This window comes from Prosopis cineraria, unplaced genomic scaffold (assembly GCF_029017545.1).
Source record: "Prosopis cineraria cultivar Desert tree isolate PC_DT_omini unplaced genomic scaffold, ASM2901754v1 PC178, whole genome shotgun sequence".
In the NCBI taxonomy this organism is placed as follows: domain Eukaryota; kingdom Viridiplantae; phylum Streptophyta; class Magnoliopsida; order Fabales; family Fabaceae; genus Prosopis; species Prosopis cineraria.
Window position 1 is genome coordinate 15,984 of NW_026555505.1, and position 21,419 is coordinate 37,402.

The following is a 21,419-nucleotide window of genomic DNA, read 5'->3' on the forward strand; positions in this document are numbered from 1 at the left end:
CATGTAGAAATCTTTCAAATCCTCCAATCTTCAAGTCTTTTTCAAACCTTCAAGTTATAAATGTATGATTGTTTTGTGAATGTTGTTTTTGAGTTCACTATAGAATAAAGAATGGCGTCCTTGGTAATTTTTTTTGCCAAATACAATAATTTTTGTTAAGTAATGCTTCATCTCTTTCTTAATCACATCTTGCATGTTATACTTATAATTATATGAATTATACTATTATTACTTAATTTGTAGTTTTTAAATTGGTCAACCTGTAGAAGGCACTGGTTGTAGCTAGTTAACCATGGTAAATGGGTCTTTTTTTTTTTTTTTTGGTGTGACAAACATGGTAAATGGGTCTTTGGCAGATCTGAGGTGTTGTTGCACCTGTATGTTTCCCTGAATCTTTTTATTCACAAGTGGCCTTCAAAATTCGTAATCAGGGAGTCCTCAGTTCGCACTCTCGTTACCTGCCCATTTTTCTCCCCGTCACCCTCTTTAGTCTTTCCTTTGGCTGTTGCTTGCGTAGCTGTTGTCTCGTCCTTATGCAAAGTCTCTTCATGGCCGACAAGCTTTCGAATGGTAATCTAAAAAATCTCTTCGATATTTTATATTTTTTGCTGGGAGTAACTGCAACTCATAATCGCTGCTATTACTTACTAATGCACTTCAATTGTCCATTATTTTGTTTGACATCCACAGAGGCTATTCTTGAGCAGCTGAGAAATGGGACTGCTAAATTTGAGCTTGTTTCTTTTCCACTTCCTTCAATTTCAGCCATTGCTCCTGGCTGGAAGACAAGTTTCTTTGCAGACAATAGTAGTCGGTTCTTTGCAAGGATTGGCTCATCGCTGTAAGTGATCCTTTTCTTTATTCAAAGTTTCTTTCTTGCCTGCGTTTTCTTTGTCTGGATTTATTGGGTTTCAAAAATGGATTACAGTTTCGTTGATAGCATCGTTTTCTGGATTTTGAAGACCCAGATGTTTCTTCTCTTATATGCCCCTAAATATAAGGCTTGCATACTGCAATTTTGATTAGTCTGCATTCTTCTCGATATTTGTTTACAGTGGTGGACTATCACCTGCTATGAAGAAGGTTGATCGTTTCTCAGTCGTGAAGGTTACTGGGGATGGACGGTGTCTATTTCGTGCGCTGGTATCATCTTTATTTCTTATTATTTTAATTTCCTCTGTGGTTTCTTGTAAATGGAATGTTTATAGTTATACTGATTGGATTTGACATTTTCTTTTTATTATTTAGCCTTTATTGATCTCTTGACCTTCAAATATTTTAATGGACTATAAATTTGATGTTACTTTATTACTTGCCCATGACATTTCAAATTTCTTGTATAATGAGATATATGGGCCTATCCTTGTTCCTTAGGCCAAAATCTGAAGTAAAAATGACAACTGACTAGCTAGGCAGCTCACTGTCAAGTTGCATTTAGAGATTTCTACCAATGCTTGTGAGTTGTAAATCCTAACAGGAAAACGGGAAAAAAAAACTTTATCGAAGAAACTCAGCTCTTAACCTGTCAGATATGGAGTTGGGCATATGAGCTCAATAAGTTGGGGTCAAGCTGAGAAGTGTACAAACTTTAATATTCTGACTTCTTGGCAGTCATGATTGAAAAATTGCAAAGACAGGTAGTAAATGGAATGCAAATTAACTTGGATAATAGTACCAGATCCATTCATATCGGGGCTGCTGGTTGTTATTTCTTTTGAACAAGACTGGAAACTGAATACTTTCCCTCTTGTTCCAGACATTTTAAATTTCTATCGTTCAAATTTCTTTTAATATTGACGTTGTTAACTGGTTGACTTTTGTATTCTGTTACACTATTGTGCATCTCATTAGTCATTACACATGATTGCACCAGACTTGGACAAATAGTCCATCAAAATTCAAAGTTGAATGTTGAACATTAGGCTGTAAATCATAATCTGTTACCTTGTTGGTCTTTATTTTCTCTAGCAAGTAAATTACCATAGCCCATTTTCTAGCATCCTTGTTGATATGTTAAGTTTCCAAGTCCTTTGATTTTTAAGTTTAGTTGTATACTCTTTTTTTTTTTTTTTTTTAAATTTGGATCAATGCATCCCATCATGTGGATTCTCTCAGAGGCATTCTGTTTTACCTGAAGTATTTGCAAATTTGACGACATTATATCATAGAAAGTAAGTTCAGTTGGATCTCAACACTTATACAATCTTTTGGCCTAAATTTCTGTTACTTAGGTCAAAGGAATGGCTTGCGACAAGGGAATTGCTCTTAGCCCACGTGAGGAGAGAGAAAATGCAGGTATGCTGATAGAGACTGAATGACATGCAGAGGGGGAAAATTTATTGATCTTTTTGCCCATTTCAAAGCAGAATTTTCATGAAATAGCTCCAATTATTTTTTGGTTCATAAGGTTAACTTTAAGACAATCATGATATTAACCTGATCTGCTCATCTTCTGTTCTCTTCCTTCTTATGGTCTTTGGCCAATCTCTCTCCTGGCTGGTGATAGCACAGATGAATTAAGACTGGCTGTGAGAGAAGTTATCTGTGAAAATAAAGGAGAACGCAATTTATATGAAGATGCCCTGGTTGCCATTACAGTTGATGAGTCTCTAAAGCGGTATGCTTAATATTTTTTTCTTTGGAAACTTCTCGAAGCATTAACCGAGAAGACAAGAAAAAACAGAAATGAAGATCATGGAATTTTTCCTTTTGTGTGCTTGGTGGCAGAAGTACTCAACACAATTGACTTTGTTATTCTGTAGTTACTGCCAACGCATTTTGCGGCCTGATTTCTGGGGAGGAGAATCAGAGCTACTGGTTAGTTTTTATGGTTATTCTGTATATCTTGGAAGCTTCCCTCCCCCCCCCCCGGGCCAAACCCTCACTTTAATGATTTCAACATTAGATACATCTTATACTTTGGCAGACAATTAAATGCATATTTCACTATTTTAATAACCAAAGTAGTATTATTTTAAATGCATATTTTACTGTGTTAATGTCAGACATTAGAGGAAAGTTATATTATTTTACTTTATTTAGTTGAAAGAGGGTTGTATTAGGCCTTCAACAATCAACATAAAACTTCGTTGAATCTTACAATCTTGTAAAGAGGGGTAGAGGAAAGCCAAAAAGAACAATATTCATCAAAGCTTGGAACACTTGTGGAAATTGTTGAACGAGACTTCCCAGTTAACAATATTCATCAAAGCTTGGTTGATAATAGAGTATGATGGTATCGTTTAGTGGGATAAGGCTTGTTGTCGTTTTTGTGGTGGGAACTTGTTATTAAAATTTTGTCTGGACCTAAAAACAGTTTACCATCACATTTTTAGATGTTGACTGCCTAATTGCACTGACTCCTTAATTTAAAATTCAGATACTGACTGATGTTATGTACGTATTCTGGTAGGTTCTCTCAAAGCTGTGTGAGCAGCCAATTATTGTTTACATACCAGAGCATGAGGTATGTCTTAAATAACTTTCAGGATCTAAGTAAGTCAATTGTTATCTCTTTATAGCTGAGAAAGAAGAACTTGTAATTAGCATGTACCTTGCCTCTCCACATTTTTTCAGTCACGCTGGACTTTTCTTAGCCACCTTACTCTTGTTCTGTAACTTCCGTTACCCGTGTAAGAACAATACTTTTTTGAATAATACTGGGAGCTTCATTCAACAAAGCGAAAAAACAAAATACAACAGTACCAAGGAAACGGAGAGCAAAAAACTCAAAAGAACCTAAAAGAAATTAAAACCACACCAAATTAAGAATTGGGTGGAGCAGCAAAAAGAGATAAACCATTTGGAGACTATGACCAAGCTTTGCAAGGTAGTCTGCCACCCTGTTGTCCTCCCTGTAAGAGAGTGTAAGAACAATACTGCATCTCAGATAAATGAAGGCGTGCTAATCACTTCTGCAATGCCAAGATCCACTCATAGGAAATGAGGGATTAATTGGATCAAATCTTCATTTTGTGGGTACAAAGAATGAATAGATAAACATGCTGGAAAACTGTCGACCTCAGAATGAATAGCTAAGCTAATTGGAATCTGAGGCATTTCTAATGAGAGTGATACTACCCCATGGCCAGCTTATGTAATAATATCAATATGGTTTGTACTGATGTATGACTGGATTATAACTTATGACTTAATGACATCATCATACCAACCATTTGTGTTTATAATGTGTTTCTGACACATATTAACTGGGACTGTTCCGTCATTTAATGGAAAGTTGAGTGATGATGAACCTTCGGGCTTTCAAATTCTCATTCACTCCAGGGCTTATTTTCAACTAAGGTAAAAATCAAATTTAATTGGAGAAATATTGGCAAAAGCAACCTATAACCTAGACTAGTATTAAAATTCAGAGTTTCAAGAATACATTCAAACAGTCAAGCAAGGACCATTATATTTTGCTGGTAAAACTAGAGTGATGACTGAAGCAATTTACAGTAAAAAAACAGGTTATAAAAGCCAGAAATAGTGTCCTATTGTTATCTTTTAGGTCAATGGTCCTTTTCATTTATCTATATTATGATATATGGTTTGTCCGATAGTTTATGCTACTGTTTTCTGTGTTTATCAGTATCTTCAGTAATAGTATAAATCTGTAAATAAAGACTAGAGACAAGGTGACTGCCATCAGTCTTCAACGAATTACAAGAGACCCACAATTCCTGCATTTTGGAACAAGTATTTTTGGTTTGGTAGGTTTAAGATTTTGTCTACTTACATATCAACAACAACAACAACAACAAGCCTTTATCCCACTAGGTGGGGTCGGCTACATGGATTGCAAGACGCCATTGTGCTCTATCATTTATTAAGCTTTTAGAAATATTATTAATTAAGAGATCACGTTCAACAACTTCCAAGAGTGTTCTCTTAGGCCTTCCTCTACCTCTCTTAATCGGACTCAAAGTTATATGTTCCACTCTTCTCACTGGTGCCTCCATTGGTCTTCTTTGTACATGCCCAAACCATTTCAACAACCGATTTTCTACCATTTTTTCCTCAATAGGTGCCACCCTCACTTTTTCGCGTATGTGCTCATTTCGAATTTTATCTTTACGTGTATGTCCGCACATCCATCGTAACATTCTCATCTCTGCTACTCCAACTTTATGCTCTTGCTGTCCCGTTAGAGCCCAGCATTCACTACTATATAACATTGCCGGTCTGATAGCAGTACGATAAAACTTTCCTTTAAGTTTATTAGGCACCTTACGGTCACAAATAACTCCTTTAGCTTTTCTCCAATTAAACCACCCAACTTGAATTCTATGTGAAATATCTCCACTGATTTCGCCATCATTTTGAATAATGGCTCCCAAATATCTAAACTTTTCCACTTGAGGTATAATTTGATCTCCCAATTTCACTTCCAAATTATTTTCGAATAGTCCTTTACCAAATTTACAATATAAATATTCCGTCTTACTTCTACTCAGACGAAAACCTTTCGACTCCAATGTCCTCCTCCATAACTCAAGTTTGCAATTAACCTCTTCTCTTGTCTCTGCTATAAGAACTATATCATCCGCGAAGAGCATACATTTCGGGATTTCCTCTTGAATATGTTCCGTCAAAACATTTAAAATCAAGTTAAACAAATAAGGACTCAGAGATGATCCCTGATGTAGTCCAATCTTTATAGGAAATCCTTTGTTTGACTACTAGGCGTTCTTATACTAGTTTTTACCCCCTCATACATATCTTGTATGGCTTTAATATAAGCAATCCGTACTCCCTTTTTTTCCAACGCTTTCCAAAGCACTTCTCTTAGTATACGGTCATAAGCTTTTTCCAAATCAATAAAAACCATGTGTAGATCTTTATCTTTACAACGATACTTTTCCATTAATCCCCTTAGTAGATAAATCGCCTCTATAGTTGATCTACCTGGCATAAAACCAAATTGATTCTCAGAAATACTTGTCTCCAATCTCAACCTGTGCTCAATTACTTTCTCCCACAATTTCATTGTGTGGCTCATGAGTTTAATCCCTCTATAGTTAGTACAATTCTGAATATCTCCTTTATTTTTATAAATAGGAATTAATGTACTTCTCCTCCACTCATCAGGCATTTTCTTGGACCGTAAAATCACATTAAATAACTTAGTTAACCATCTCACCCCTTCTTCACCTAAACATTTCCACGCTTCGATAGATATACAATCAGGTCCGTTGGCTCTACCATTTGCCATTTTCTTAAGAGCTTCCTTTACCTCCTTATCACGTATTTTTCGATAGAATGACAAATTTTGTTCTCCTTCACCAGTTACTAAATCCTCCAAGTTACTAGATGAATCCTCTCCATCATTGAAAAGTTTAGAAAAATAAGTCTCCCATCTATTTTTAATTTCATCATTTGTCTACTTACATATCATTTCTTATAAATCAAATGCAGCATAGAGGGAGTGGATTGGGATCTGGTTTCATTCCCATTGCAGAGTATGGGAGCGAGTTTAAGAAGAAATCAAGGAACTCGAAACCAAAGAAAGTTGTGAGGCTCTTATACAGTGGTAAGAACCACTATGATCTCCTCTGTTAAGGAATGGGTGCATGAGTCAGATTTTATTTTGAACTATTTCTTTTCTAATATTGTAACGTAGGATTTCAAATGGCTTCGACCTTAACAGTAATAGAAACACTTTGAATTGTCATATTCTTGTTCCCTTTGCCCTTGACTCTTCTCTGACCTTAACTAGTGTTCTTCATTCATGATGTCTTCCGATTAAACACAAGTATGGATCTCAGATAACTATAAACAATTGTACTTATCATACTACTAAAACAAGCTAAATATTTATCATGTTTTAATTGAAGAATCCAATGACAAATATAAGTTGTAGTTAAGTTTAATTGTAGGCATACTTGGTATTTCAAATAAATGGTTTAAATCTAGAGCCATTATAGAAATATATTTTTTTAGTACAACGGGTATGGAATTTATCCGTACAAAAAAGAGGGGTTACCGACGAGCACGTAGCTCATTACTCAAATCATAAAGCAAAAGATAATTAATTACAGTCTAGGGGTGCCGGTGGCTTTGTCTATGATCATAAAATTAATGTCTGTGTGGTGGGCCTATGTGCCGTGCAATCAACACAAGAATGGGCTCTTCTAGGCATGTAGTTAGGTGATATATTCCAATCTTGCACAGGAAAATATCTAATTTATTTGATGGAATCGGCCATCAGATGATAACCAGGAGAAATGTTCCGGATGAGCATCACTGTTTCATTGGAATTGATATAAAAATGAACTCTCTCTGTTTTTTTTTTTTTTTTTTGGGTAGTATGGCATCCAACAAAAGCTTTAGACCATTTGAAAGACTCATGGGCTCAGTTGATGTGATGATAAGTGGTTAATTTTACTGTGGAAACCCTTAATCAATTTTGTTATCATCTCATATTAAACCTCCACAAGTGGCTTCATCTCTTAACTGAAGCATCAACATCAAACCTAACCCAACCAAGCTGTGAGGTATTATAGAAAGAAATTTGACTTAGAAAGAAATTTGACTATGTTTTATGTGACTCAGTTTCCTCATTGCCCACCAGTTTCCTTTTCTTTTTGTTTCTCTCTTAACTCTATGGATGGCTTTGGCATAAAATGTAAATGTGGGATATTAGAGGGAAATGACTTGACTGGAAAGTAAAAATATGAAACTTGATACTTGATAAAAGGATGATGATTTGTCAAGGAAATTTATTTTTAGTTGATCGAAAATGAGATGATGGGAAAAGAAAACTAGTTAAATAATTACATTACCTCTAGTATAAACGAATAATAAAATGATTGTTTTAAACTACTATATATCATGTATAATAAAATATATTATAATAAGCCAACTTAATCCTGTTAGTAAGCAAGTAATTCTCACGAGTCTCATAAGCCAACTACAACGAAGGTCTGATAGGAATTAAAAAAACAGGAGTTGAAAAAGACTTGAAACCTTTTGTTTCATTTCCGTTTTGCACTATGACAATGGCTCTGACATTAATGAGTGTTGCGGAGGATTTTTTTTTTTTTGAAGAGGAAGAGCATTTATATAAATTAATTTTAATTTTAATTTTATTAAAGTCCTTTAAGACTTAAATGCTGTAATTTTCTTTTTGTTTTTGTTATAACATGCTGTAAAATTTTTCTAATGCGATTGTTTGTGAGGGACTTCATTAAAAAAAATAAAAAGAAACCTTTATTGTCATTCCCCCAAATCTGTCATTGTGGCATCGTTTTGGGCTTCCAATCCAAATCTAAATCTCGAAATCCACGACCGCTTCTCGGAATACGTGGCAGTGGCACGCGCTCCCATCTGATAACGTCCACGCGTGAAGACTGAAAAACTCCGCAAAATGAAACCGAAACCGAAGCTGCAACCCGATATTTTCACTTTTCAGTTCATTTCTTTTAACTCCTCTATTTCTTCCCTCCTCGTCTTCTTACCCAAAGCACTCCAACAAAAGCATCCTCTATATAAATTCTAGGGTTTTATAATTTATTCTTTTAGCGTCATTTACATTCTCCGCGAATCGGAGGTAGAGGTTGTAAATTATGGAAGGGGCCAGCAATGGCGGAATGTTGTACCATGAGGTACAAGAGTCAAAGCTCTGCGCTATGCATTGCGTCAACACAGTGCTTCAGGGACCATTCTTCTCTGAATTCGATTTGGCGGCTCTGGCATCCGATCTCGATCGCAAAGAGCGTCAGATGATGCTCCAGGGTGGTGTCTGCTCTGGCGATTTTCTCACCGAGGAGTCCCACAACGTGTCTTTGGATGGCGATTTTAGCATACAGGTTTCTTCAATTTCCTCTGTTCTGTAGTTTTTAGTTTCAAAGTGTATTCTTTTCTCTTCCCCTTTCACCTCTTTCTCAGAATATAAATGATTACAGGATGAAACACTTTGGTCAACTTATCGTTGTTGTGTTGCGTACTAAAATGCTGATTCCTGGAAGCATTGTATAATTGTCGAGTTCCAACTCATTGAAAATCTTAAGCTGTTAGGAAAAGTCTCAGAAAGGGCTCTTTATTAATATCTGTTGAGCAAACAGTTCCAGTGGAAGTAGCAAGTCTCTTTTGTTTTGACTGAATAATATATCATTGCGCACTAATTGTTGGTTGAGCGCGTTTGAATTTACATGCGTATGTCGTGCTTTAGTTGATGAATGACCGTGGACGTAGAACTATAGGTTAATGGTCTATTTGAATGATCAATGAGCGTTCCTTATTGCATAATAAGTTGATAACTGCTTTCTTTGTTTCACCCGGAGGAATTTCATTCATTTGGAACTGAATGAGTAAGAAATTCGGTGCACCTAGGTTTAAATTACAATCTTATTCAGAGGTTTTTTCTTGTTTATTTATCCCTTTCTCAATTTTCTTTGTTGCCTGGAGCAAACTTTTGGGCGTTGCTCAATGCATTTCGATAGTCAATACATTTAACTGATTGGTGTAGATAAAATATGTATTATGATGGTCATGCACTTGTTGAGCAAGAGTTTTGAACACTTTGGTATGAGCCCTTTTCAGCTTACAAGTGAACTAGCAGCATCAACATGGTTATATTTTGCATTCCTAGATCCTTTTGATGCTTAGGTTGCATGGGCATGGTACGGGCATGAGATATGGCTTCCCCACCCCCCCTGGGGCTATAGAAGTAAGGAATATTATGTTGTATAACAGATCTTAAATAGATAATGTTCTATGATATATGACAAACTGGAACAGTACTATATCATATCCCTGTTTATTTCGTGAAACTTTTGGTTGCTGGATGATAATTTTATATTCTCATGTCTAATAATCATATGCAAGATGGTCTTGAGGGGAATATTTGATATATGAAATTCTATTAGCTATTTAATACTTCATTAGGCTAAATGTTTCTTCATTTAATGATCATACAAACAGGAGCTTGAGGACTAAGTCAACTTGTGTGGTACAAGTTTTGAGCTTTATTTTTGGCACTTTAATGGGTAAGCTGAGCAAGAAGTTTAAGATTTATGCATGTGGGAATTAAAACACCAATTGTTAGGGCTGGCCATTTTTATGAGTTATGACAACTTGGTCCTCTTATCTTTCTGCTAAAATATTGTAATACGTTATTATTATTTTTAATCCTTAATTATGTTGCTGTTAATTAATTCTCCGATTCAATCTTCTTTTTCACTGTGACAAACCCATAGGAAGTACCAAAGTAGCAAAAGGTTATTATTTATTTCTGTATGTAAGTTAAGATGTTCTACAAATTTAGAATGATACTATTCAGTTAGTTCCCTGATTTATGTTGTTTTGTTCTCTCTAATATAATGACTAATAAACCTTTGGGAGATAACAAGTTAATCTAGTGGTGGTAGTTGATGAGAGATCCTTTTTACTGTTTTTGTTGCCTTTGTAATTGACTTGGCCATGTTTGGTAGCATTGAATTGGCAATGTGAAAATGGAATCAAAGATGGAATTCTAATTTAAGCATGATTGGTATGCAAGAGTTGCAATTCCTAAGAATCTTAATTCCACCAAAAATGCTAGAATCCAATTCTATCATATTGATCATGGAATTACTTCAATTCCCTTGAATTCAATTTGTAGACCCCACTATCCTCATCTTTTTTGTCCATTTATAACAAGATAGGTCTTTTTAATTTTAAAAAAAAGGGAAATTTAGTCTTTTCCTATTTTAAGTACATATATAAATTAATATTATATTAGAATTCCATCTTTATACCCAACACACTTTTAAAACTCAATTTTATTCCGATTCCGATTCTGATTTCATTATAAACTCTTCCGTCATATCAAACAAGGCCAATTTAAAAACTCTTCCGTCATACCAAACTCTTTCGTTATTCTCCATATCCATTAAAAAAAAAAGTTAATTGTCTGTTTATAAATGTACATTTATACTTTATCTATGCTGATGATTTCATAAACCTTGTAGGTACAATGCAAAAAATAGTAAGCAAATTGATATGCATGCATCCGCTGATATTTGTAATATATTAAGATAGGAAGAGGAAGTTCACCAAATTAGAAATAACTGCTATGTTTCTGTTTAGAAAAAGATATATACACAACGCTTAACTTGTCCCATAAGTTGATTGGATTTTATATAGTTGTAATGCTCATATAATAAGCCTTTTATACTAGCATGATTGGCGAAACCTGAAATTTAACATGCTGAAGCCATGTTAGGTCGATTGAACTGAGTTGCAGATATATGTTAAATGAGAATGGTTACTGATTTGATGCCCAGCCCGATTGCAGTCCTTCTCTTATAATTGTTTAATTAATATATGCGCATAAGTTAATCTATGGATTTCCATTAAATGTCTTGTAGGCTCTTGTCTGTTGAAGCCAGATCAAGTTTATATGATGCCATCAATTAATCCTTGATTTATTTTTTCGTAAGATGTTGAAAATATTTGAATTTTGTCAGAGGAAATGTTTGTTCCCTTCAATTCTATATATGATGTCATCAATTAATCGTTATTATTATTGTTATTATTATATTGTAAGATGTTGAAAGTATTAGAATTTTGTTAGATGAAATATTTGTTCCCTTCAATTATATAATTTAATGTCACTTTTTGCCGTGCCTTTTTATGGTTTACTTAATGATGCAAGGTCTTTCCTGTAGGTTTTGCAGAAAGCTTTGGAAGTTTGGGATCTGCAAGTCATCCCCCTGGACTCTCCAGTTGCTGAGCCTGCTCAGATTGATCCTGGACTGGAAAATGCATTTATTTGTCATTTGCAAAACCATTGGTTTTGTATACGCAAAGTGAATGGAGAATGGTATAATTTTGACAGTCTCTATGCAGCGCCACAGCACCTGTCTAAGTTCTACCTCTCAGCCTATCTTGACTCCTTGAAAGGCTTTGGATGGAGCATATTCCTGGTGAGAGGAAACTTCCCGAAAGAATTTCCAATATCCTCATCTGAAGCTTCAAATGGTTTTGGACAGTGGCTGTCACCTGAAGATGCTGAAAGGATAAATAAATCCTGCAACTCGATACAGGCTCCTCGCCAAAGAATTAACGAGTCCCAACACCATCCTGATCAATTCCTTTCATTCGGAAAGGCAGAAATGTTTTCAGACACGGAAGATGAGGATTTGAAGGCGGCAATAGCAGCTAGCCTGGTGGATCCTTCACCAGCTGTGGCCAGTGCTGAAGCCCGCATTCCTCAAAATGATAATCAAATTAGTAAAGTAGTGACAACTACCGAAGCCGATACCGCTCCAAATGATCATTGCAACAAGAGAATGAAAACTACTGAAGCTTCTTCTGATGTACATGATCTAAACAACCTAGAAGTGAGCTCTGCTGCTAGCGTCCCTCAAGATGAAAACCAGAATACTAAAGAAAATAGTGTATGAGAAAAGATTGCACCTGTTCCCTGGAAGGCTATTTTCCATCATCGAGGACATTAATATATACCAGTTTTAGTTGGTCGAAACATACATCATAGCCTCAAAATCAAGATTCTGTGCAGTATGTAAGTTTGATGGCAATGGACAACCGTACAACTTTTTCACAGGATAATGAGTTAAGCTGAATATATTATATACTTTTGTTTTTCAGTGCCATGTTGCTGCATTTTTCTGTTCTTAGAAATCATAATGCCCGAGGAACTCCAATTAGATTACTTAGGGAATTGAACAAGGAGATGGCAAGCCTTTTGTTACTAGAACCGGTGTGATTAAGGGAAGACGGGGACTGGAGAACGTTGGAGCATTGGCATGGCTGCAAGACCTTTTTTCCTTCGGCAGGATGGGTCGGCCGTCGGCCCAGTCCAGGTCCAACTAGCCGAAAAGATTTAAAATATAATGGGAGAATGGCAATAAAATTTTCTGAATTATATAAATGATGATATAGTTTCTCAAAATATTATAATTTTATTAAAATTTTTAGAGACTTTTATGTTAATAATTTTTAAAACGAAAAGATCATGTTATCCTAATTCGCAAATTATGATTTTTTATTTAATTTTTATGAACAAAAGTTGTGAGTATGGTTTTTTATTTTGAGAACTTATTATTTAATAATAAAAATTATACTTGACAAATTGTAATTTTTTATTCAATTTTTGTGATTCACAGAATAAAAGTTATTATTCTTCAAGTAAATGTTGTGATTGATATTTATTTTTTAATAACAAAAATTATATTTGACAAGTTATTTTTTATTCAACTCTTATTATTCATAAAACAAAAATTCTTATTTTTCAAGTAAATGTTATGATTGGAGCTTATTAAATGGTCTTTTTAATTTGAAATTTATTGACATAAAAGTTCTTAAAAACTTTAATGGAATTATAACAATTTAAGAGACAAAAATTATTTATATAATTCAAAGGGATTTTGTTGTAATTTTTTCAAATATAAATTTATAGTAAATTAAATAATAACTTATGAGTTGATACAATTCATCTTAAACTTCATTTAATGCATGCGAGAATTTATTTATATAGCATTCTTAAATCATAAAATGTACATCAATTTCAATATTTAAATTAATTTATGTGGTAATATCAAATAAAAAAAATACAAATTATACGTATGTTCTTAAACAAAGTATAACTATGTATTAACTACATAAAGTATACGAATGTGAAATTCGTTAACGCCGCGTCGGTTTTTTGTTTTTTTGTTTTTTAAATTTCACTTGTTTACATTTATATTATCATCACTGCATCAACTTCTCATCGTTTTTCAGAGATTCAGTTTTCAAAGTAACACTTTCCAGGTGCACCACGATTCTCTTCTTGCTTTCCTCCACCCACTGAACCTTCTCCCCATCTTCTCGCCTGACAATATTACTCGTCAAAGAATTAGTTTGTTCGTCCAAGTTCCAACGGTCTGTGTTTGTCATATTCTGGAAAATGTTTGTAGCCAACTAATGCAGATGATTTTGTTGTGATGGACAGGTGGTCTTGTTTTGCTAATTTGCAATGAGGCTTTATACTGTTCCAATACTTCACGAAATATGAGTAAGATTCATAGATAAATATCATGGGCGATATCAAATCACCGAAACCCTGAAAGAATCCTAAAACAAGAAGCCATAGCAACTAGAACATAGAGTCGATGCCAAACCGTTCTCAATTACTTCTCCATATTTTGAGGGAAAAAATTTTAGTCACCGGACGCCTATTGAAGGACTTAAAAATTCAATGAGTAAGAAACTATACAAAGACAACTGAAATTTATATCGGACAGCTCAAAATATTACCCTTTCAAGTCTAAAACACTAAAATAGGAATCACCCTGAAGTCTGCACTTTCTATGAGAAGATACCGTAATACAGGCAACTGATGATTGGGACCCTTGTTAATCGTGTTGTGGTTGTCCATGCACATCAGAGTTTCACGCTGCTACCCAAAACCACGTTCAATGAAGTCCAAGCCCATCAAACATGTAAAGTAAAGTACTTCTATTTCAGAGGCCACAAACGAGATCCTGTGGGGCATTGACCGTCACGCCTATCTCCCTTTAGCATCCCTTGGATCAATAATCATGCCAACCTGAGCTTATCAAAAGGCACAACAGTAATTCTTGCGTTCCAGAACTGAAGATAATTTGCTGGAAAGTTTGGGCCACTGACAGGACCTGGTGGGTATCCCAGTAATGAACCCTGATTTAAACCTATTTCAGAAGATCAGTTCTGCCTAGGCATGTCATAGGATGTAGAATAAAAGGGGCTGAGCTCCCTCATGTGGTTAAGGTGGATACTAAATGCTATGGGAGGTTTCGGCAATGCATTAGGTTAGCTTGCATGGCAACATTGGGTGGCTTGACAGAATGCAAGGATTGATAATCAGGAATTGGATTAACTCCTTGCTCTCTCTCAACGAGATGGGAGGGTTCACGTCGGGGGTGCCGCATGTCAAAACTCTGTGGATGGAAGTCCTGTTGAAATAGCTCCAGGGTTGCCTGATGATTGGGGATCTGAAGAAGGATTCAGTGCTTGATCAAAAAAAAGGTGGCTTTGGCTGTTGAATTGGCCTTGAAGGGGATTGCTCTCTCATTGGCTGTTGACGACTTTTGTCTTTCCAATGATGAAGCTGCGACTTTGAACCAGGAGAAAAAACTGGCCTCTGGGAACCTTGAACAGCGGTGTCTGATGCTGTAGATTGCCTAAAACTCTGTGCCTCTGACTCATTTCCTTCTTCTCTATCTGCATTGGGCTGAAGAAGATCAGAATGGTTGTCTTGAATGTGAGATTCAAATTCAGTCTTCTTCAAGAAAGACTTGAGACAATGAGGAGCAGCGCAAACAAAAATTCCTTCCATCATTTTGATGGCCTGAATCTTCTGGATTCGTTCATCACACCTGCTCCAAGGAGGAAAAAGTCGTTCTATTTATTATACTGTGATAGATATATCTCACGGACCTCAAAGCAAATTGCCGATAAAAAATGAATAAACAAAATATAATCCTTGTCCACTATTTTTTAACATTCCAAGCCACATTGTTGCAAAATGACATGTAAAAGTTTTTAAGAATGTACTATTATGAAATTAAATTGGATAAATACTTAAAAACCACATCAAATTCATGGATATAATATCAAATCAAAGATTAGTATAACAGGTAATAGAACCCAGACCCCCTTTTGCATTTATGCAGCCCATTGAACCATACAGCTTAATAGTAAAATTCCATCCTGAAATCAAAGGCATTCGAATTAGGACTCGAAAGCCAAAGCTGTTGTACATGCGGAAGACTTTGGAAGACTATCTGAGTTGAGCTGGAAACTAAAATCTTCCTAAACAAAAAGCCCGGTGTCCATTGCTTTCCTATATGAAGATCAGGAGATAAGAAATATTCTTACAGGCAGCACATTAAATCACTTCTAGCACAATCAAAGCAGAAGGCATGCTCACAAGGCTCTGCAAAGCCACAAGATGTCAGTTGTAGCAAGCCAACGTCAAATAATGTAAGAAGCATACATTCATCCCATTTACCCTCCCTGCAAAACACCCCAAACAAAGAAAGTGAAGCTGAACATTAATCATGGATACAATAATACCATTGATGAGGTGCATATCAGATTCAGAGCTATACACAAAAACTAAAACATAAAACAAATGTATTTCAGAGCTACAGATGTCCCAATGCCATTCAAAGTGTAAAACTGGTAGGTCATAAGTGTAATATCACATAGCCATATGATTATCTAGATTAAAAATACACCAAATAGATTGGCACAGGAATGCATTAAAAGTGAACCAACCATACTCTATCATAGAAAACTCAACACAGAATGAAGAGCAGGAAAAAGAAACAATGTGAAATGTTCACTTGAATGTTTTAGTTATAAAACATGTACATGAAACAGAAGTGGCGAGCCCAAACAAGCACAGGATTCTAGTAGTTTATAGATATCCCATTCATGACACTCCTGTCCCCATTTTCAATCATGCATCAATCAACTGTTAACATCAGACATACACTTCATATAGTTGTTCAAATGACAGGTCAATTTATCATACTCTCTCTAGTTCTATTTATAAATTATTTTTACCAATCTCATTAATACCAACACAACAAAAATACAAAGAATAAAATTTAGTAAAATTACAGATATAACCCTCAAAAAGTAAAACTATATAATTTTTTTTTTGTTTCTATCTCTCTTACTTTTTTAGGGCAGTTTAAATATTTCATTTACAACAAAATATCACTATCAATATAAGACTTATAAAGTGGACCACTTCACCTTTCTAGAAGGTGATCAATAAAGTGGATCGGAGGGAGTACACTTTTATGCATTGTTGACGCTAGAGAATTTGGTGTGAGTAAGAATGAGATTCTTTGTATTTACGGATATAAGCATAACACATCTCATAACACCTCAGTCTTTCCTGTGATTCAGCTGCATATTAATAGAGAGAATGAAGACAGTTTCAAATAACTATTAAGCTAGAATGCTCTATTTTTAGAATTCCATTTGCTCCCATTAATTTTTTAGAGAAGATGGAGTCTGAGAGCAGGCCAAAGAACAAAACTAGGCCTGAAGAGAGTTGAAAGGCAACCATGTTAAGTGCCGATTTTATCAATGACCATAAAGATTCTATGAAGCAAAAAGCTCAATAAAATTAAAAACATCAAAACAGGGGTGAAAATGTTAAAGTACTTACCAATCGTCCATATATAGCTATGGGGAAATCACAACGAACACAGAGATCAACTCTCTTGCCAAGCTGACGGCGGGACCTCCGTCCTAAAGTCTTAATAAGGGAAGTGGCAGTGGCTGCACCAATGCCCTCTGCTACAGGCAGGTCAGCCAGGACGAGATGGTCGGGACATGCAATTGCAGTCTCAACAGGTGAGGACCTCACCCCTGCTGAACCTTCTGAGGCTGGTAGCTTGCTAAGCCGAATTTGAAGTATATTCAATAACTACTTCCCACAACTCTCCACGTCTCTAAAGGCAAACAGAAAGACAAGTTCCTTCAAACTGCAAATATAGCTACAAAAAGGAAAAAAGATAAGCAAGTAGAAATAGAATTATTCCACGATAACCAAAGTAGCATTCTGACTGTAAGAAAATCCAGAAAATATAGTATCATCTTCCAGCAAATATTCCACGATATCCAAACTTAATCAAAGAAACAAGAAATGCTATTTCACAATAACATCTTTGAACTTTTTTTTTTACATAATGATTAAAGGACAGCAGAACACCCATCTCATTGATCTAACCAAACACCATTTCGATTGTTAGGAGACTCAACATCTTGAAAACATATCGTCCAGACTCCAGAAAATATTCCACGAGAACTATCCAACCTACGCACAGTCTCCACTGTCAAGTTATCCAAATTTCATAAACAAAAGCATCTGCATAAGCTAATTCGGTAATCATAGGAAATTCGAACAATGTGTTTAGATGTTTTATCATTTTAACATGTATTTTGGTAAGCAATACAACGCACACTAGGGGAAATAAAACCAGGAAAGCAATATCCAGTACATAGTAATAGTGCTATGTATCTCAGCGAGCGAGTGCCAAGAAAAAAAAAAAAAACAGGGGAATGGGATGCGGGAAGATTCAAAGAGGAGACCGGTTTTCCAAGCCAATGAAACGTTAAGAAAAATCTTTCACTTGCACCAAGAAGATTGGAAGACGAGTGAGATTTCTCTGCCTCGCTTGACACACCTCAAACAACGATTGCGAGAGTACTTGAAAATGACATAACACCGAAAGCGATGGATTTGGGAAATCCTTGAAATGGAGGCTGCGGTTTATTTGATTTATTTCTTCGACTTCGAGTGAAGGTTTATATATTTATAACAGAATTTTTTTCATCATTTTATTTAGTAGTGTTATACTCAGGGAGAATCGTATTAAGGGCTTTGAAAACAAAAACAAATTGCGCTACAGGTTTAATACATTCTGATATTACATTATAAGTACAAAGTCCTTGTTATAATTTTTTTTAAAAGAGAAAGTACAATTTTTTCTTGTGTGATTTAAAAATTCAAATCATGTATAACACAATATTTATGAATACACATTACAATGTTCATAAATTCTCAACACAATATGCATATGTGTTTAATTGATCAATAGGTTTAATAAAATTTACAAATGACATAGACAATATACAATATCATGTCCATGAATGTATAATATGATATTCATGTATTTTTAATTGAATGTCCATATGTGGACACGCGTGGACATTATATTAAAAATTCAAGAACGTTATGTTAAAAATCGATGAACATCGTGTTGTGTACCTAAAGACATTGTATTAGATATGCTTTGTGTGACTTATATATTTTAATTAACCTATAGATCAACTAGACACCTATAGACATCATGTTAAGAATTTATGAATATCATATTGTGCATTTATGGATATTGTGTTATGCATGCTTTGCGTGACTTGGATATTTTAATCAATTTATAAATCAACTAGACATATATGTACATTGTGGTAAGAATTCATGAACATTGTGTTGTGCATCTATGGACCTTGTGTTGTACATGCTTTATGTGACTTGTATATTTTAACATACAGATCAACTGAACACACATGGATATTGTGTTAAGAATTTATGGATATCGTATTGTGCATTATGGATGAAGGTTTTGCATAGGTTGAGTTTTCAAATCATACAAAGACAAAATTGTACTTTTATTTTGTTTGGGCTGAATATGAAACATTGTTCAAATAGATTACGAGACTAGTTAGATTGAATAATCGAAACGTCAGGCTGTTCAACCACGAACACGTTTTTAAAAAAAATTACAACAAGAGCTTTTAAGTTTACAGTAAAATATCAAAATATATTGCGACCAAAGTGTCATTTTTTTTGTGTTTTCAAGTCCTACAATACAATTCTCCCTTATACTTATCAATGCGTCAATACATGCTCCTTCCAGTCATTTTTATACGTAGCCTTTGACTACACCAAATTTGTGGAAAGGAAAGGTAGTTAGATTATTGATATTTTCTCCAAATTAAATGAATGAAATTTCTCAACTTATCCTTAATAAATGTATTATCTTTAAAGTTATTTTCTCTCTCATGTAATTTTTTGTTTTCTACTAATTAAAATGTTTGAAAGGGTAAAATTGAAAAAAAAAATTATAAAATAAATATTATTTATGAAATATTAAATATTATAGTTCACCTAAGTTTTGTGCAGGACTGCACGAATTCATATTAATTAAAGATATGCAGACAAGTATGCATAAATTTTTATGTGTGGACTCAATATATCATATCATCCATATTTTATATAATAAAAACATCCTATTTAAATTTCTTTAAATATAAATTAATTATATTATTAATGATAGTAAAGAGATAAAAAACAATAAATTAAATAGGTATTTTATTCTAAAAATAATAACACATAAAATTTTATTGGATGGAATATGAATGATGTGGTGCACAAATCTATGCAAGAATTTTTCCATAAGCTTAATCTTTGAAAAATAATCTTTTAAGATTTCATCTCATATTCAATGATATTACTTTTTTTATTTTTTTTATTGGAGTTCTTAATTTCTTATAACCTCTAAATATTTCACAATATATAATTATGTAATATTTTCCCCTTGTAATTGTAACAGACTATTGTTAATTTGGCTTGAGGTCTATTCATTCATGTACCACACAAATTAACAACCCGCTTAACAAATAAATGCATTTCTCAATTAATGGCTTGGGGGTTGTGATTACTGATTAGTGACAGTGGGCGTAAAAGTTTTTTTGTCTAGGACCATCCTCAACTGCAATTGCAAGTTTACAACACCTGAGATTGATCCCTTAATGAAAGGGCAATTTCTGAACAATGAGTAAAGTAGAGAGAAAATGACAAAAAAATTTATTTAAATTATGAAAATGATATATTAATCTCACAAAATAACATAATTTTCCTGAAGTCCTATGGAATATTTTTATCATTAAATAATTAAAAGAAATGATCAAATTACTCTCAAATAAAATAAAAATCTCAAGCCTCAATGTAAAGTCATTTTTGTGCGTTCTTGCATGTCATGTCTCACTCCACTAAACACAAGTAATTAATATAGCTCATGGTAATTAAAAACTTAACTCAAAAAGGTGATCATTAAGTTTTAATTCAAATTCAAGGGATCCCAAGTTTTCTAAATAAAATGAGTTTATATCAAACAAAATCCTTTATATCAGAGTAAAAATAAGTTTTGGAAGCATGAAATACCTCAGAGGAATGAAAGAATTCAAAAATAGTTGAAAAACAAAACTTGTGCTGTGATACTAATGCACCGCGGCTTGTGCACGCTACGCCGTGGTGTGTTAATCTTTATGCCACGTGCCGTGGCTTAGGTGGCATGCACTGTAACGTGTTACACTAAAATTTAGCAAAATTGGGGAACTTTCAATGCACCCCAATTCTCAGTCTGACGTCTGAATAACGTGATATAGGTATCAATGGAAAGCTCTTTATATGAACTAGCTAATGGCATAAGTTTCACTTCAAAAACAAGTCACACCAGGAAGTTAGACACCCAAATGTATTTTAACCACTTTTCACAACTTTCACTCAAAATTGGTGTTCAAAACCCTCAATATCTGCCAAAAGCCTTTCTTAATACCTAAACTATGTCCATTAGACTTAGGACAACCAGTACAGCATGTCATACACACTTAAACCACATTATAATAGAAATTTACTCCTCAACCCCTTTTTATCAAAAATAGAGGGGGAGGCAAATTATCATTGCATTTCACCCAAATTATTCAAAACATGGTCAAATCTTCATTTCTACATGTGCACTAGTATTTGGCCCTATAAACATATATATATATATATATATCAACATACCCAAATACTCAAGGACCAAAATATAAATCAAACATTTTTAACCATAAAATAGTGTAAGTGTGATGGCATGTAATCTAAA

At 34.4% G+C, this 21,419-nt stretch overlaps 3 protein-coding genes across 5 annotated transcripts; 2 read left to right on the forward strand and 1 right to left on the reverse strand.

Annotated features, from left to right (window-relative positions):
* The first annotated feature begins 381 nt into the window (after nucleotides 1-381).
* On the forward strand, nucleotides 382-6,673 carry LOC129295727 (OVARIAN TUMOR DOMAIN-containing deubiquitinating enzyme 3-like). The gene is made up of 8 exons (XM_054934272.1): nucleotides 382-570; nucleotides 691-841; nucleotides 1,056-1,143; nucleotides 2,232-2,295; nucleotides 2,512-2,617; nucleotides 2,763-2,817; nucleotides 3,413-3,466; nucleotides 6,418-6,673. Exons 1-8 carry the CDS (start codon nucleotides 534-536, stop codon nucleotides 6,559-6,561), a joined length of 699 nt encoding a protein of 232 aa, XP_054790247.1. The 5' UTR covers nucleotides 382-533; the 3' UTR covers nucleotides 6,562-6,673.
* Nucleotides 6,674-8,448: 1,775 nt separating this feature from the next.
* LOC129295728 (ataxin-3 homolog) lies at nucleotides 8,449-12,593 on the forward strand. The gene is made up of 2 exons (XM_054934273.1): nucleotides 8,449-8,810; nucleotides 11,652-12,593. Exons 1-2 carry the CDS (start codon nucleotides 8,568-8,570, stop codon nucleotides 12,387-12,389), a joined length of 981 nt encoding a protein of 326 aa, XP_054790248.1. The 5' UTR covers nucleotides 8,449-8,567; the 3' UTR covers nucleotides 12,390-12,593.
* A 1,422-nt stretch (nucleotides 12,594-14,015) lies between these two features.
* LOC129295732 (E3 ubiquitin-protein ligase HAKAI homolog) lies at nucleotides 14,016-18,254 on the reverse strand. Of its 3 annotated transcripts, XM_054934278.1 has the most exons (5): nucleotides 18,177-18,254; nucleotides 17,156-17,486; nucleotides 16,735-16,890; nucleotides 15,847-15,984; nucleotides 14,016-15,344 (listed from the first exon to the last, which is right to left on the reverse strand). In XM_054934278.1, exons 3-5 carry the CDS (start codon nucleotides 16,785-16,787, stop codon nucleotides 14,984-14,986), a joined length of 552 nt encoding a protein of 183 aa, XP_054790253.1. In that variant the 5' UTR covers nucleotides 16,788-16,890; nucleotides 17,156-17,486; nucleotides 18,177-18,254; the 3' UTR covers nucleotides 14,016-14,983. The 3 variants fall into 3 exon arrangements, with proteins under 3 accessions (XP_054790253.1, XP_054790252.1, XP_054790254.1); XM_054934277.1 differs by having other exon boundaries at nucleotides 17,156-18,248; XM_054934279.1 differs by lacking the exon at nucleotides 16,735-16,890 and having other exon boundaries at nucleotides 17,156-18,248.
* Between the last annotated feature and the right edge of the window lie 3,165 nt (nucleotides 18,255-21,419).